The 15,655-nt window shown below is 37.8% G+C and overlaps 1 protein-coding gene across 11 annotated transcripts in view; it reads left to right on the forward strand.

Annotated features, from left to right (window-relative positions):
* The window catches only part of REPS1 (RALBP1 associated Eps domain containing 1), an 87,593-nt gene that overhangs the window by 36,457 nt on the left and 35,481 nt on the right, over positions 1–15,655 (forward strand). For 9 of the 11 annotated variants that reach the window (XM_009205979.3, XM_003898106.4, XM_003898105.4 and 6 more), the window contains exons 2-8: positions 6,653–6,776; positions 8,793–8,989; positions 9,118–9,271; positions 9,872–9,996; positions 10,479–10,641; positions 10,918–10,981; positions 12,960–13,114. In XM_009205979.3, coding sequence (XP_009204243.2) covers positions 6,653–6,776; positions 8,793–8,989; positions 9,118–9,271; positions 9,872–9,996; positions 10,479–10,641; positions 10,918–10,981; positions 12,960–13,114 — 982 coding nt within the window. The remainder of the gene's footprint in view (positions 1–6,652; positions 6,777–8,792; positions 8,990–9,117; positions 9,272–9,871; positions 9,997–10,478; positions 10,642–10,917; positions 10,982–12,959; positions 13,115–15,655) is intronic. The other 2 variants (XM_009205982.3, XM_031667391.1) reach the window with 2 other exon arrangements.

Raw genomic sequence — 15,655 nt, forward strand, 5'->3', positions numbered from 1 at the left:
TTTATCCACTTATCTGTTGTTGGACATCTGAATTAATTTCATATCTTGGCTATTGTGAATAGTACCACAGTAAACATGGGGGTACAATGGCTCTCTGATACGATGATTTCTTTCCTTTGGATAAATTCTCAGTAGTAGGATTGCTGGTAGTTCTATTTGTAGCTTTTTGAGGGACTTCATACTGTTCTCCATAGTGGTTATAACTAGTTTGCATTCCCACCAGAAGTAGATGAGTTCCCTTTTTTCTGCATCCTCACCAGCATTTGTTTTTGTTTGTTTGTTTGTTTTTATAATAGCCAGCCTACCTGGGGTGAGATGATACCTCATTGTGGTTTGATTTGCATTTCCCTGATGATTAGTAGTGATGAGCAGGTTTTCACATATTTGTTGACCATGCATATGACTTGCTTTGAGAAATGTCTTTTGGGATCATTTGCCCATTTTTAAATCAGTTATTTATTTATTTATTTATTTATTTTTTGCTGTTGAGATATTTCAGCTCCTTGTATATTTTAGATATTAATCTCCTGTTGGATGGTTAGTGTCCAGATATTTTCTTCCATTCTGTAAGTTGTCTTTTACTCTGTTGATTGCTTTCTTTGCTGTGCAGAAGTTTTTAGTTTGATACAATCCCATTTGTTTATTTTTGCTTTTGTTGTCTATGCTTTTGAGGTCTTATTTATAAAATATTTGCCCATACTGATGTACTGAAGCATTTCCTATATGTTTTCTTCTAGTAGTTTTATTATTTGGGGTGCTATATTTAGGTATTAGATGCATTTTGAGTTGATTTTTGTATAGGGTAAGAGGTAGGCATCTAATTTCATTCATAAAATACGTAATTTGGCCCGGTGTGGTGGTTCACACCTGTAATCCCAGCACTATGGGAAGCCGAGGTGGGCAAATCACCTGAGGTCAGGAGTTTGAGACTAGCCTGACCAACATGGAGAAACCCCATCTCTACTATAAATACAAAATTAGCCAGGCATGGTGGAGCGTGCCTGTAATCCCAGCTACTCGGGAGTCTGAAGCAGGAGAATCACTTCAACGCAGGAGGTGGAGGTTGCATTGAGCCGAGATTGCGCCATTGCATTCCAGCCTGGGTGACAAGAGCGAAACTCGGTCTCAAAAAAAAAAAAAAAAAAAAAAAACCTCTCTCTCTCTCTTTCTCTCTCTCTATCTCTATCTCCCTATTTCATATGGATATCCAGTTTTCCCAGCACTGTTTGTTGAAGAGACTGTCCTTTCCCCAGTGAATGTTCTTGGCACCTTTGTCAAAAATCAGTTGGCTGTAGGCTGAGTGTGGTGGCTTATGCCTGTAATTCTAGCACTTTGGGAGACTGAGGCAGGCGGATCACGTGAGGTTAGGAGATCAAGACCAGCCTGGCTAACATGGTGAAACTACGTCTTTACTAAAAATACAAAAATTAGCCAGGGGTGTTGGTGGACACCTGTAATCCCAGCTACTCAGGAGGCTGAGGCAGGAGAATTGCTTGTACCCAAGAGGTGGAGGTTGCAGTCAGCCAAGATCGCACCGTTGCACTCCAGCTCTAGGTGACAGAGCAAGACTCCGTCTCGGGCAGGGGGCGGGGAAAGAAAAAAACTACTGATTTTTGTATATTGGTTTTGTTATCTTGCAACTTTACTGAATTTATCAGATCTGAGGGTTTTTTGGTAGAGTCTTTAGATTTTTCCATTTATATAAGATCATGTCATCTGCAAACAGGGACAGTTTGACTTCTTCCTTTGGATGCCCTTTCTTTCTCTTGCCTAATTGCCCTGGCTAGGAGGAATTGTTACGTCTGATGGGGAATATAGGAACTTTAAATTCTATGTCCTTAACTACTATTTTATTTTACCATGAGCTTGTATATTTTATAAAAAAGCATGATAGTTTTCAGTATTATAGCAACAATCACCAACTGGCCTTTGGTGATTTAGATTTCCTTGGTGAGTTAGAAATCTAATGGGAACAGTTTGGGAATCTGTATCCTAACAGGTATTTCTTTTTTTTTTTTTTTGAGACGGAGTCTCGCTCTGTCACCCAGGCTGGAGTACAGTGGCACGATCTTGGCTCACTGCAACCTCCACCTCCTGGGTTTAAGTGATTCTCCTGCCTCAGCCTCCCGAGTAGTTGGGGTTACAGGCGTGCACCACCACACCTGGCTAATTTTTGTATTTTTAGTAGAGGCGGGGTTTCACCACGTTGGTCAGGCTGGTCTCGATCTCCTGACCTCGTGATCCGCCCGCCTCAGCCTTCCAAAGTGCTGGGATTACAGGCGTGAGCCACCGCTCCCGATCCTAACAGGTATTTCAAGTGGTCCCCATGGTCAGATAACTGTGCTAGAGAAAGAGTGAACTGCATACAAATATGCATAATTAAGATTAAGAGGAAATTACCATAAAAGGAAATTAAAAGAATGGGATTGCTTTGAATGATGCTCAACTAAGAAATTGTAAAATTTGGAGATGATAAATGATTCTCTAGGAAATTATCAAATCTTAGAGATAGTAAACCTAGCTTATTTCAGATAGAATGGAAGAAACTAAAAAACATATGAGAGCTATTGCCTCACCTGTATCACTGGTGAATTATTTCAAATCTTCATGAAACACCTAATTCCTAATCTATTTAAAGTATTTCAGAGCAGAGAGAAAAAAGTAGTTCGCAAGTTCTGCTGAAAAAGCCAGTATAACACCAACTCCAAAGCATGGCAAAGATTATGTATGCTTTGAAACTTAATTATTCTAAGATTGTGGTTAAAATATTTTATAAATATTATTTGGGAAAGTAATACACCACGTCTAAATGAAATTCATTCCACGAATCAAAGGATGGTTCTATGTTAGGAAATCTGTTAATATACTTACTTATATCTTAATATACTTAGTAATATCAGTGGGCCAAAGAGAAAATTATGATCTTTTAGTTTTCTGCACAAAATCCACATATGATAAAATTAACATCTTTAAGTGGTTTTTGAAAATATAAAACCCAAAACAAGATTCTTAGAAGAACAGAACTAGAACTAGCTTTTTGTTTGTTTTGTTTTGAGATGGAGTTTCCCCCTTGTTGTCCAGGCTGGAGTGTAATGGCACGATCTTGGCTCACTGCAACCTCTGCCCCCCGGGTTCAAGTGATTCCCCTGCCTCAGCCTCCTGAGTAGCTGGGATTAGAGGCGTGGGAGGCATGTGCCACCACACCCAGTGGTAATTTTGTATTTTTAGTAGAGACAAGGTTTCTCCATGTTGGTCAGGCTGAACTCGAAATCCTGACCTCGTGATCCGCCCGCCTCGACTCCCAAAGTGCTGTGATTACAGGTGTGAGCCACCGCTCCCGGCCTTAAGAGTTTCTTTAACCAAAGGTGTTGGCAGAGTGTTAGCCGGTATCATGCTTAATGATAAAACACTAGAAGTGATCTTGTTAAAGTTTGGAACAAGACCATAAATCAATTGCTATCCCAAATAAAATCTCAGTTTATTCTGACAAATGATTCTAAGGATTATTTAGAAGAATAAATATATGAGGATAATTCAGAAATTTCTAAACAGCAAAAAAATCGAGGGTGGACTAATCCTATCAGATGTTTAAATATTATAAAGCTAAAGTAATTAAAACACTGGGTTACAGCTCCAGGACTAGCATACAAAACTGTAACCTAAGGAGCCCAGAAATAAGCACATGTAAATATAGGAGTTGCTTTTCAAGTTAATGGAGAAAAGAGTTTTTTAATAAATGGTTAACTTTTTCTTTTTTTTGCGGGGGAGACAGTCTTGTTCTGTTGCCCAGGCTTAAGTGAAGTAGCACCATCATAGCTTACTGCAGCCTCAAACTTGTAGGCAAAAGTGATCCTCCCACCTCAGCCTCCTGAGTAGTTGGGACTACAGGCATGTGCCACCACATCCAGTTAATTTTTAACTCAATTTTTTTTTCGTATAGATGAGATCTCACCATGTTGCCAGGGCTGGTCTTGAACTCCTCCTGGCCTCAAGCAGTCCTCCTACCTTGGCCTCCCAGAGTGTTGCAAATACAGGCATGAACCACTGCTCCTGGCCTCAATGGTTAACTATTGAGGAGGATCAAAAGGATATCTGGTTTGCTTCTCATTCCAAAATAAATTCCAGTTTTGTCAGATTTGTATATTTTCAATATTAATCATAAACATTCTAGAAGAAAACATGTATAAAGACCTTTTTTCTAAGTCTAGCAAACTCAAAAGTCCTAAAAGGGGGAAATTATAAGCTTGTATAAAAATTGAAAATTCTGTGTCACCAAAACAGCTTTTTTGGAAAAAACAGATAAACTAGAAAACAACGTGTACAATATGATCTGGCTTCTGCCTAAGTCATCAGCTCCATCTGCTGCATTCCCTCCTCCCCATCAATCCTACACGCACTTAAACTACACACACTTACAGCTACACTCCGGTCTTTCCTTCCTGAGGGTGCTCAGTAAATAGTCATTGAATAAATGAATTAATTCTGTGAGAGTTTGCAGGTCAATATGTATGATATAATAAAACCTTTTTTTAATGATACGAAGTTTCAGTCTGTCACCCAGTCTGGAGGGCAGTGGCTTGATCTCGGCTCACTGCATCCTCCACCTCCTGGGTTCAAATAATCCTCCCACCTCAGCCTCCCGAGTAGTTAGAATTACCAGTGTACACCACCACACCTGGCTAACTTTTGTATTTTTAGTAGAGATGGATTTCACCGTGTTGGCCAGACTGGTCTTGAACTCTTTTTTTTTTTTTCTGAGATAGAGTCTTGCTCTGTCGCCCAGGCTGGAGTGCAGTGGCATGATCTCAGCTCACTGCAAGCTCCACCTCCCGGGTTCACGCCATTCTCCTTCCTCAGCCTCCCGAGTAGCTGGGACTATAGGTGCCCACCACCACACCCGGCTAATTTTTTGTATTTTTAGTAGAGATGGGGTTTCACCGTGTTAGCCAGGATGGTCTCGATCTCCTGGCCTCGTGATCCACCCGCCTCGGCCTCCCAGAGTGCTGGGATTACAGGCATGAGCCACCATGCCTGGCCCAAGTGATTGGCCTGGGCCGCCTTGGCCTCCCAGAGTGCTGTGATTACAGGCATGAACCACTGTCCCTGGCCATAATAAAACTTCTTAAAATGAATAAAGAAGATTAACAATCCATTAAAAATTGCCAGAGAACAAGTTGGGCAAGTCAGGAAATTTTTTTGCATTTCTATGCAAATGACTAACAAATATAGAACTTTTAATAAATACCAATTAAAACAGCATTGAGATTCTGTCTCCCTTCTTGAACACTGCCTCCTCATTTCTAACCATTTCCTTGGTGTCTTCCCAAAATGTCAACAAACCATACTGTGAACTCCTTTTAGGTCTTCCCTCTGTCTAGCAGATACCTGGCATACATTAGATGCATTGTTATATAAACAAAAGTATCTGAGATATGTAATGATCCTCTGCGAGGCGTCAAGTGGGCAGAAAAGAGTACAGGATTGAGGCCGAGTGGCCTCTCCTTTTTTAACTCTCCTTTTCCTCATAGTTCCCTTAATGGTGTAGCCTGCCTCTTTATTCTCTTAGCCCTTTTAAATTTCTTCAGAAGGACATGCTCCTTAGTGGCAGGAATGGGAACTTCTTTGAGTGCTGGTCAGCCAGCAAAAATGACTCTTTTTGTGTTTGTAAACAAATGGTTATTATTGTTGTGATACAATTGCTTAATCATTAATAGGTGCTTTTTTTGAAGTCCTGTGAATACTTTTCTTTGGACTTAATACCACAGCGTCTCAGATACTTTATCTTCCTTTGAGCGTTTTGGAAAAACAGACTAAAACTGCTGTCTCTATACAAAAATTTGTATTATTTGAAAAGATACAACAGGGATACTTAGTGTTTAAGATAAGATTATAATATCTGCGTAGTAGAAACCTCCAGCTTTTAGAGTTATAATTTTGTAATCTGAAATCCTATTTTTCGAATGTAATATTTACTTGCGCTAGCAAGTCTGGAAATACTTGTTGAAAGACTGGAATGATTAATGTAGATCCTTGAACACTTTCATGCTTTAAATAAAAGGACAGACAAATTTTGTTCATTTTAAAGAACAGTAGTGTAGCCATATTAAATACATTTGGAAAATAAGAGGGAAAAATCCAACTCTTAATCTCACCTAAAAAATTGTGATAGACTTTTTTTTAATAGTTTCCAAATTTGTGTTTTTATGGTTAAAATTATGTATATTGCCTTTCTTCCCCACTTGATGAATCCTTAGCATTTTTCCATGTTGTTATGTCATTTAAAGACTATCACTTTAAATGGCTGCATAATTGTCTCTTAGTCACATGGTTGTATTTTATGTGCAGTGCTTATGAAGAAGAGTGGGTGGTACGTTGTTTCTTTAAACATGTGACTCATAACAAAAAATTTTTTCTAAGAGAATTGCTAATTGTATGGATTTTGATAAGTAGGAGAACGGTGACCTTACTGCAAAGCGGTGACTTTTTGTTTGTAAACATATGAACCTGAAACTTGAGGAAGTTGGTTGTCAGTTGTGTTAAACCATCTATTAGATAGATATTTTGAGACGTTACAAACAAGTTGGGTAGCTGCTTATTTTTGAAGGGAGAATTTTGTCGTCAATCTTAATGTTAACATTATGTTATCTTATAGATCATGGAGCTTTGTGGTGCAACAAGACTTGGTTATTTTGGAAGAAGTCAGTTCTACATTGCTTTGAAACTTGTAGCTGTTGCCCAGTCTGGTTTCCCTTTAAGAGTGGAAAGTATAAATACAGGTAAATATAGAGTACACTAGTAACTGAAAGAAAATAGGCTTCTATTACAAATGAAGTCAAGTCAATAGAACCCTTGTGTCTTTCTGATCTTATAGTGGCATTTGTGACCTTGAGTGAAGTGTCGTGACTTTATTCCCACTACCTTGCATTTCTCACTTGAAAATACTAGAAAAATATGTCTGTCTTTTATTACGGCATAGTATATGTACTTCATCTGTATTTGACTGTATGTACTGTTCAAATGGCAAATTTTTAAGAATTTACTAAAAGTTGTTTAGAAATATTTTAAGCGAATAGTTTTATTAAGGTAAATGATAAATTATAGTGACCATCTTCATATATAGCATCCATGTTTTCTTCATTTCTAATAAAACAACATTATACTTTGTATTTTTGTTTGTTTGTTTGGGAAGGCTATGGAGGCTCCAGTTGAAATTAAGAAGTAACAGTTAACCTAAACTTTTTGATTGATAGAGACAATATTAAAATATTGGCAGACTAAAATCTAGTTACAGACATCTGACCGCATTACAATTTTGTATTAGTCCGTTTTTACACTGCTATAAAGAAATCCCTGAGACTGGGTAATGTATAAACAAGAGAGGTTTAATTGACTCACTTCCGCATGACTTGGGAGGCCACAGGAAACCTACAATCGTGGCAGAAGGTGAATGGAAAGCAAGGCATGTCTTACATGGCCACAGGAGAGAGAGAGAGAGAGCAAGGGGGAATTGCCACAGACATTTAAACCATCCGATCTCATGAGAACTCACTCACTATCACAAGAACAGCAATGGGGGAATTGCCCCCATGATCTGATCACCTCCCATGTGGGAATTACAATTCGAGATGAGATTTGGGTGGGAACACAGAGTCAAACCATATCAAAGTGTTACATCATCAGATAATTTGTTTTTCAAGTATTTAGAGACTTGTTGATGTGAAAGAAGATAGAAAGTCTACAAAGATAGGCACTTAAATGCAGAGGGTTCTTTCGTTTTCATAGCGTAAAGGGGAAAGAGAAAAATTAAGATTTTTAAAATAATCTGTACAGAAAAATTGCTGTAAAATTCTGTAAATATCAGAATTTGTAGAAATAGTTTTAAGTACCAGTTTAGTTTATTGGTCAGCGGAGGTTTTCATTGTGGACCTCTAGTTTGCCACACATCTTTCTTCTAGTGTTGGGAGTTTACATTCTTTTCAGGTAATTTTGAATTCTTTTACATGTATATTGAATAAGCTTAATAGTTTCCCTCCTTCATATGGAGGTTCTAAAGAGAGACAGAGGTAATCATATAATGGAGGTAAGTACACTTTCCTCTGAAATGATTCTGTAGCTGTATTTTTTCTGGTCTAAAAGTATCACTTATGATTTACCTGCAAACAGTTTTTCAGTCCTTCCTCTTTCTCCTCTATTTAAAATTGAATGTAGAATAGAATACTGTGTACCATGTTTTTGGTAGGTGAACAGTAAGGTATTTTTAGGAATTTCTGCCATGAAAATTTCTAAATCTAGTCTCAGACTTAGTGACATATTCTGTGTTTTACTTAGAGGTCTAAAAGCTTACTTTAAAGACCCGGTGTGAGTAGAAGCAGCCTAGGCTTTGGGGTCTGACTGACCTAGGTTTAGATCCTGTCAGTTACTACGAGCATGACCTTGCCATCATGAAACCTCAGTTTTCTTTTCTGTAAATAGGGACTTTGCAGGCGTACTGTGGTTACGAGGTGAAATAAATATTCAATGACAAGTGTAGGGCTAAACATACATAGACATTTGATATAGCCATTGTTATCACTCACTAGAAGGACAATTTGGTTTTATTACTTCTTTCTAGGTAACAGTCTCCCTAAATAATGTAAGGGAGATTATGGTCCACATTTTGTGGTGATAGACATTTTGTGCCTTTTGTTTTTGTATGCATTTTTACAAAAATTCTGATATCTAATTCATGTCTTTAGTTTTTAATATATATGTCCTTTTTTATTTTAAAGTAATGATTATTTTGTGGTTAACAGTAAAGGACCTTCCTCTGCCAAGATTTGTTGCTTCAAAAAATGAACAGGAATCTCGCCATGCAGCCTCATATTCTTCAGATTCTGAAAATCAAGGGTCATATTCTGGTGTAATTCCCCCACCACCTGGCAGGGGGCAAGTGAAAAAGGGATCCGTAAGCCATGATACGGTTCAGCCTCGTACATCTGCAGATGCACAGGTAATCACATGCATGTAAATATTAGCAGTTGATGCCCTGTGCAAATGCTTCACTAAAACATTTATTGGTAGCTTAATAATTAACATGTCTCCTTAAAATTACAATTTTAAAATATTGTTCTTTTCTAGGAACCTGCCTCCCCAGTAGTTTCACCACAGCAATCCCCACCAACTTCTCCACACACATGGAGGAAGCACAGCCGTCATCCCAGTGGTGGGAATAGTGAGAGGCCTCTTGCGGGACCTGGGCCATTTTGGTCTCCCTTTGGTGAAGCACAATCAGGTATTTAGAGATTTATTGATTAGAGTGTCATTGTGTTGCCCAGGCTGGTCTTGCACTCCTGGGTTCAAATGATCCTCCTGCCTCAGCCTCCTGAGTAGGTGGGGATTATAGGCTTGTGCCACAGAACCTGGCTTAGAGATTTTTTAAAAATAACAATTATTTAGGGTTGTAAATTGAAGGAAACTTGATAATATTCCTTCAGGAGTTGCCTTCAAGACAGTTTTTAATTGTAAGTTAAGTTAAATAAAAGCAAAAGCCAACTATGGAGATTTATAAGTGGATACATTGCTTTGAAAAGTGGTAATTGCATTTATGTGTATCTATGATGCTTAGACACATTTATGGATACCAGATTCTCTAAAGGTAAAATGAATAATTATTTCCCAGAATATTATGTATAAATTACATAAATTTTATTGACAAGGAGAGCACAAAATAATTGAAGATATTTAAATGAGGTATAATTTCTAATTGAACAGAAAAGATTCCATTTTGGAAATTGTTAGATTTCTTCAGAGTAAGAGTTTGAAAGAAAACTTCCTGATAACTTAAGTTTTTTCTTCAAACATGAGTCAGCATGTTTACCCATTCTCCTTATAGGTTCTTCTGCTGGTGATGCAGTGTGGTCAGGGCATTCCCCACCTCCACCTCAAGAAAACTGGGTCAGTTTTGCAGATACTCCACCAACCAGTACTCTTTTAACCATGCATCCTGCTTCTGTCCAGGTGTGACATTTTATTGGTATTGCATTTTTATTTGCTTCATTCAGAGTATTGCTCCAGTCATCATTTTTATATTTTGCTGTTGCAGATTTTATAAATGCAAATCCATTCATTTATTTAAAAGCAAAATTCTGCTCTGTGCATTTCAAATCTGTTATCATTGGAATGTTTCAGCTGATTTTATTTCAGTTTCTGATTTCCTAGTGAAGTTTTGAAAGGTTTCTGCATCTGGAAATATATTTGCTTGGCTTTCTTAGCACATTTTCATAACTTTCTGTTGCTTGCATAATTGCTGTCATTCTACTCATTTCTATAATCATTGTGCAAAAACATATCCAATAATCTGACTGTAACAGATATGTGGTTTTACATTTTAAATATCCACAAAAAGCAAGTTTTATTTTCAAAGATAAATAACCCAGCAATCTTGGTCCATATAATCATGTAGGTAGATACTGTACTGAGGAAAAAATGTTTCATTACAGGACCAGACAACAGTACGAACTGTAGCATCAGCTACATCTGCCATTGAAATTCGTAGGCAATCCAGTAGTTATGATGATCCCTGGAAAATAACAGATGAACAAAGACAGTATTATGTAAATCAGTTTAAAACCATTCAGCCTGATCTAAACGGATTTATTCCAGGTGAGTTGTTGAAAACAGAAGTTCTTCTAGATGGGACAGGACAGTCTCAATTTCATAATCTCAAAGATACTGTTTTATTGGTCATAGATTTTAATTATAAAATAATTATCAGATTATTTGTCTAAAAAGAATTTATAATCACTGGGAGCCAAAAACATGACATATTCACATATTAAAAATATCTTTTCCCAGTTAAAAAAGTCTAAGACTCTTACATTCTGTTGGTGGATCCGTAAGTTCAGAATAACATTAAACAACACTGTTTTAATATTTCAGGATCTGCAGCTAAAGAGTTTTTTACAAAATCAAAACTTCCTATTCTTGAACTTTCTCATATTTGGTAAGTGTGGTATATCATTAGTTGGGTGACTGGGTTGTTTCCAAGGAGTTTCTAGCGATAGATTTTAGAGCCTTAAAAAATAAACAACTAACCCTTCAAGAATGCTGTCAAAGAACTCAGTATTTCCTTACAATAGCCAGCTTCTCTCTCATTCTGCAGAAAAGAAATAAGTGATACTGATACAGTAGTTCTTTGTAAAGAGCTAAAATTCTTTAAGCTGTATCAGCTGTCTTTTTGTTGCATGAGATAAAAGTTAGTTTGCACATACATGGTTATATTTATCCCATTGGTGTTTTATCAAGTTTAGTTAAGTCCTATACCATGCCATAACTTTAGGAATGGTGTTAGCTTCCATTTAACCAGAGACTTAAGAATAGCTGTGTTGGAATATGGTTGGAATTGGCCATTAGAACACAAAGTGTAATCACAAATTACTTTATAAAAACAGGCAGGGGCCGAGCACGGTGGCTCATGCCTGTTATCTTAGCACTTTGGGAGGCCGAGGCAGGCGAACTGCCCGAACTCAGGAGTTTGAGACCATCCTGGGCAACACGGCGAAACCCTGTCTCTACAAAAAAATTAGCCGGGCATGGTGGCACATGCCTGTAATCCCGACTACTGGGGAGGCTGAGGCACGAGAATCGCTTGAACCCGGGAGGTGGAGGTTGCAGTGAGCCAAGATCGCGCCACTTCACTCCAGCCAAGGTGACAGAACGAGACTCTGTCTCAAAAAAACAAAAACAAACAGAAAACACAGGCTGGGAGTTGTGGTTCACGCCTGTAATTCCAGCACTTTGGGAAGCCGAGGCAGGCAGATTGCTTGAGCCCAGGAGTTCAAGACCAACCTGAGCAACATGATGAAACCCCGTCTCTACAAAAAATTAAAAAATTAGCAAGGTGTGGTGGTGCAAGCCTGTAGTCCTGGATACTTGGGAGGCTTACATGGGAGGATTGCTTGAGTCCAGGAGGCAGAGTTTGCAGTGAGCTGAGATCATACCACAGCACTGTAGCCTGGGCAACAGAGTGAGACTCTGTCTCAAAAATAAGTAAAAAACGATTATCAAATAAACATAAATGTTAATTCCAGTGTGTATCAATGTATTTCTCTATATTCTAAATCATTTTTAATAGGTTTTTGGTAGCATAGAGTGCTTAGTACAAGGTAGGTAGATAACACCTAAAACTGAAAACTCAAAAACTAGTAATATATGCATGCTATTTATAGTTTAAGGCAATCAAGACAAAAGTGGTTGTCTGTGTATCTAGGAAAGGGCATAGACAGCAAGGTGGAGTGGCTGTATTTCTGTTTTAAGCCTTGCAATTCTACTCAGTGATTTAAAGTATGTACATGTTGGCCCCGCGCAGTGGCTCACGCTTGTAATCCCAGCACTTTAGGAGCCTGAGGCAGGTGGATCACATGAGGTCAGGAGTTTGAGACTAGCCTGGCCAAAATTAGCCGGGCATGGTGGCGTGTGTCCGTAATCCCAGCTACTCAGGAAGCTGAGGCAGGAGGTGGAGGTTGCAGTGAGCCAAAGCTCATGCCACTGCACTCCAGCCTGGGCGACAGAGGAAGACTCCATCTCAAAAAAATATAAACAAAAAATAAAGTACATACATGGTGAATTTTGATAACATAAAAGCAAACTTTAAAAAATGTCACTAATTTATTACATGTGCCTTCTAAAAATGCATGTGAGTTACAGGTCATTCTTTTTGATGACCTTAATTATTGGGGCCACTTTTTAGAGAATTTCAAACACACAGGAAAGCTTAAGAGTACCATAAACCCTCACATACTACCACCTAGATTCTGCAGGTAACATTTTGCTACATTTGCTGTATTACACATCTTTCTGTGTATGGGATTTTTGTAGAGTTTTTGCACTTTCTCATGGAAAATATTTCTCTTGCTTCTTTTTGAGAAATGAAAGGATCCAAAGCGGAATGTGATTATATTCACAATAAACTTATCTTCTAGGGAACTCTCAGACTTTGATAAAGATGGTGCATTGACACTGGATGAGTTTTGTGCTGCTTTTCATCTGGTGGTTGCTAGGAAGAATGGCTATGATTTACCAGAAAAACTTCCTGAAAGCTTAATGCCCAAACTGATTGATTTGGAAGATTCAGCAGGTAAGACTGGGAGCTAAAGAGAGCTGTTTGCATGCCTTGATAAACATACTGCTTGATTCTGAAAGAAAAATCAAGATAGAGGTTAACCAGAGCTTAATAGCCAAGGTATTTCATCAAGTGTACATAGATTTGTCATCAGAATAGGATGTATGAGCCAAACTTGGATTTGTCTTATTCAGTCTACTTTTAAAAATAAAGATAAGTAATATATACCACTATTTTACCTTTATATTTGTGGCTTGCCAAGATTTGAAGAGCATTTCAGCGTCTTGTTATTTTGCTATCCTTTAATTGTGATAAATATTGTCTCAAGTGGGTAAAGTAACCCATCTTCATTATAAACATTTTTCTCTTTAATACGTCTTAATTTGTTGAAGGGAAATTACGTGGTTCATCATTAGACCTTTACAGTTGTGAGCATTTTTCTTTAAAATGCCAAGCTCTCTTCTGCAGACTCAAAGAAATCTGGAGTTTTTGTGTTTGATTTTAGAGAATGCTGTGTTGTTAACAAGAATGCGAAATGCTCGTATTTATTGGGACCTTTCTTTCTTTCTTCCTTCTCTTTTTTTTTTTGAGACGGAGTCTCGTTCTGTCACCAGGCTGGAGTGCAGTGGCATGATCTCGGCTCGCTGCAGTTTCCACCTCCCGGGTTCAAGCGATTCTCCTGCCTCAGCCTCCTGAGTAGCTGGGACTACAGGCACACGCCACCATGCCCAGCAAATTTTTGTATTTTTAGTAGAGACGGGGTTTCACCACGTTGGCCAGGATGGTCTGTATCTCTTGACCTCATGATCTGCCTGCCTCGGCCTCCCAAAGTGCTGGGATTACAGGCGTGAGCCACCATGCCCGGCCTGGACCTTTCTTTAAAAAGAAAAAGAATATCAAGGGCTAAAAATTAGTACATTTTTCTTAAATTCTGAGTGAATAAAAGGAAATCTAATGTTTAATTCTTAATGAATCTAATTAAAATAAATTATTGTCTTCAGTGTTTTATCTAAATTCTCATTTGGATGTGATGATGGAAAGAATATAATACTTTTAAAAGGGAAGTTCAAATAGAATTTGGCTCTCAAAAGGGCATTTTTCTATCAGGCAGCATCTCTTTAACCTAAAAATATACATGTCTGACTTAGTTGTCTAAATTACACAGAAGGAATCAGATGCATGAAATTACTGTCACAAAGAGAACAGTCTCCTTGGAGTCAATAATCTGAATGTGCTTCTAGTTTTGCCAATTTCGCCTGTGACCTTGGGCAAGTTCTAATCATTTACTGTATTTTTCCCTTCTGTTTCTCCACCTGAAATGTGGATTTGATGCCATTCGCATTTCAGGACCTGAATTGTACACTGACCTTTTATCAACCAATGGGTTGATTCTAAAAATATGGCATTGATTTTAATTTCTTAAGCACATTTTTCTATGATAATCCTAGCATTTGGGGATTATTTCAGGTAGTTGTGAAGCATCAGCCTCTAACTTGAGCTGAAAGCTTAGTATCTTTATTAGGTAATTTTGATTCAAAGTACTTTGATTTACCTACTTAAGAAATAAAAACAACTTCTTTGTTAAACACCTATGATAGCAACCAAAAGAGAGAAGAAAATGTGGTAACTTCACACTTTCAGTATCATTGATTTAGAAATTGGACTTGTACCTAGAGCTTTTATATGACTTCAAGCCTTTGAAAACCGACAGCATAATAATACAAGAAACTAATTTAAATGAAAAGTTTAATGTCTTGTAGGTGATTTTGTAGAGGCTTGTCTGATTCTGTTGTCTGCTGTATTTGTCAGTGAATCTGGCTTTTGCATGCATTTATTGGGTTTCTTTTTCCTTTATTTAATTTAAATAAAAATCAAGTTCTTTGTAAATTTGATCTATAAGGTTGATGGTTCAGGAAGTTTTTTTCTGGGCATTTATCTTTTTGTCTAATTTTACACCTATTAGATCTGTTTAAAAGACAGACTGATTTTATTGCCTGTGTATATCTATGCACTGTTGCCCTAAATATAATTTTGAAACTATCACAGACCCAGATAGTTTTTTTTTCCCCTCACAACATATGGTTTTCTCACCAAATTTATTGTAAACATTTGGATCACACAGTATTACATTCAAATCTGCTTTTCATATTTACAAATGATAAATTTTGGAATTCTGTTGATTCTGGGGTGATGTAATACAAATTATCATTTTTTTCCCACCTATCATAAACCTGAGATTCACATGACAAAAGGTCCTTCGAGTATAGAAATTGTTTTGTGACTCTGTGGGTCAGTCAGTATCCGTAAAAATCATTATAAAAAAAAATTAGCCGGATGTGGTGGTGTGTGTGCACCTGTAGTCCCAGCTACTTGGGAAGCTGAGGCAGGAGAATTGCTTGAACCCTGGAGGTAGAGGTTGCAGTGAGCCAAGATCGCACCACTGCATTCCAGCCTGGGTGACAGAGTGAGACTGTCTAAAACAAACAAAAAAAAATTATAAAAATAGCTGTGTTTTGGCTGGGCGCGGTGGCTCACGCCTGTAATCCCAGCACTTTG

The sequence above is a fragment of the Papio anubis genome, chromosome 6, assembly GCF_008728515.1.
Source record: "Papio anubis isolate 15944 chromosome 6, Panubis1.0, whole genome shotgun sequence".
Taxonomy (NCBI): domain Eukaryota; kingdom Metazoa; phylum Chordata; class Mammalia; order Primates; family Cercopithecidae; genus Papio; species Papio anubis.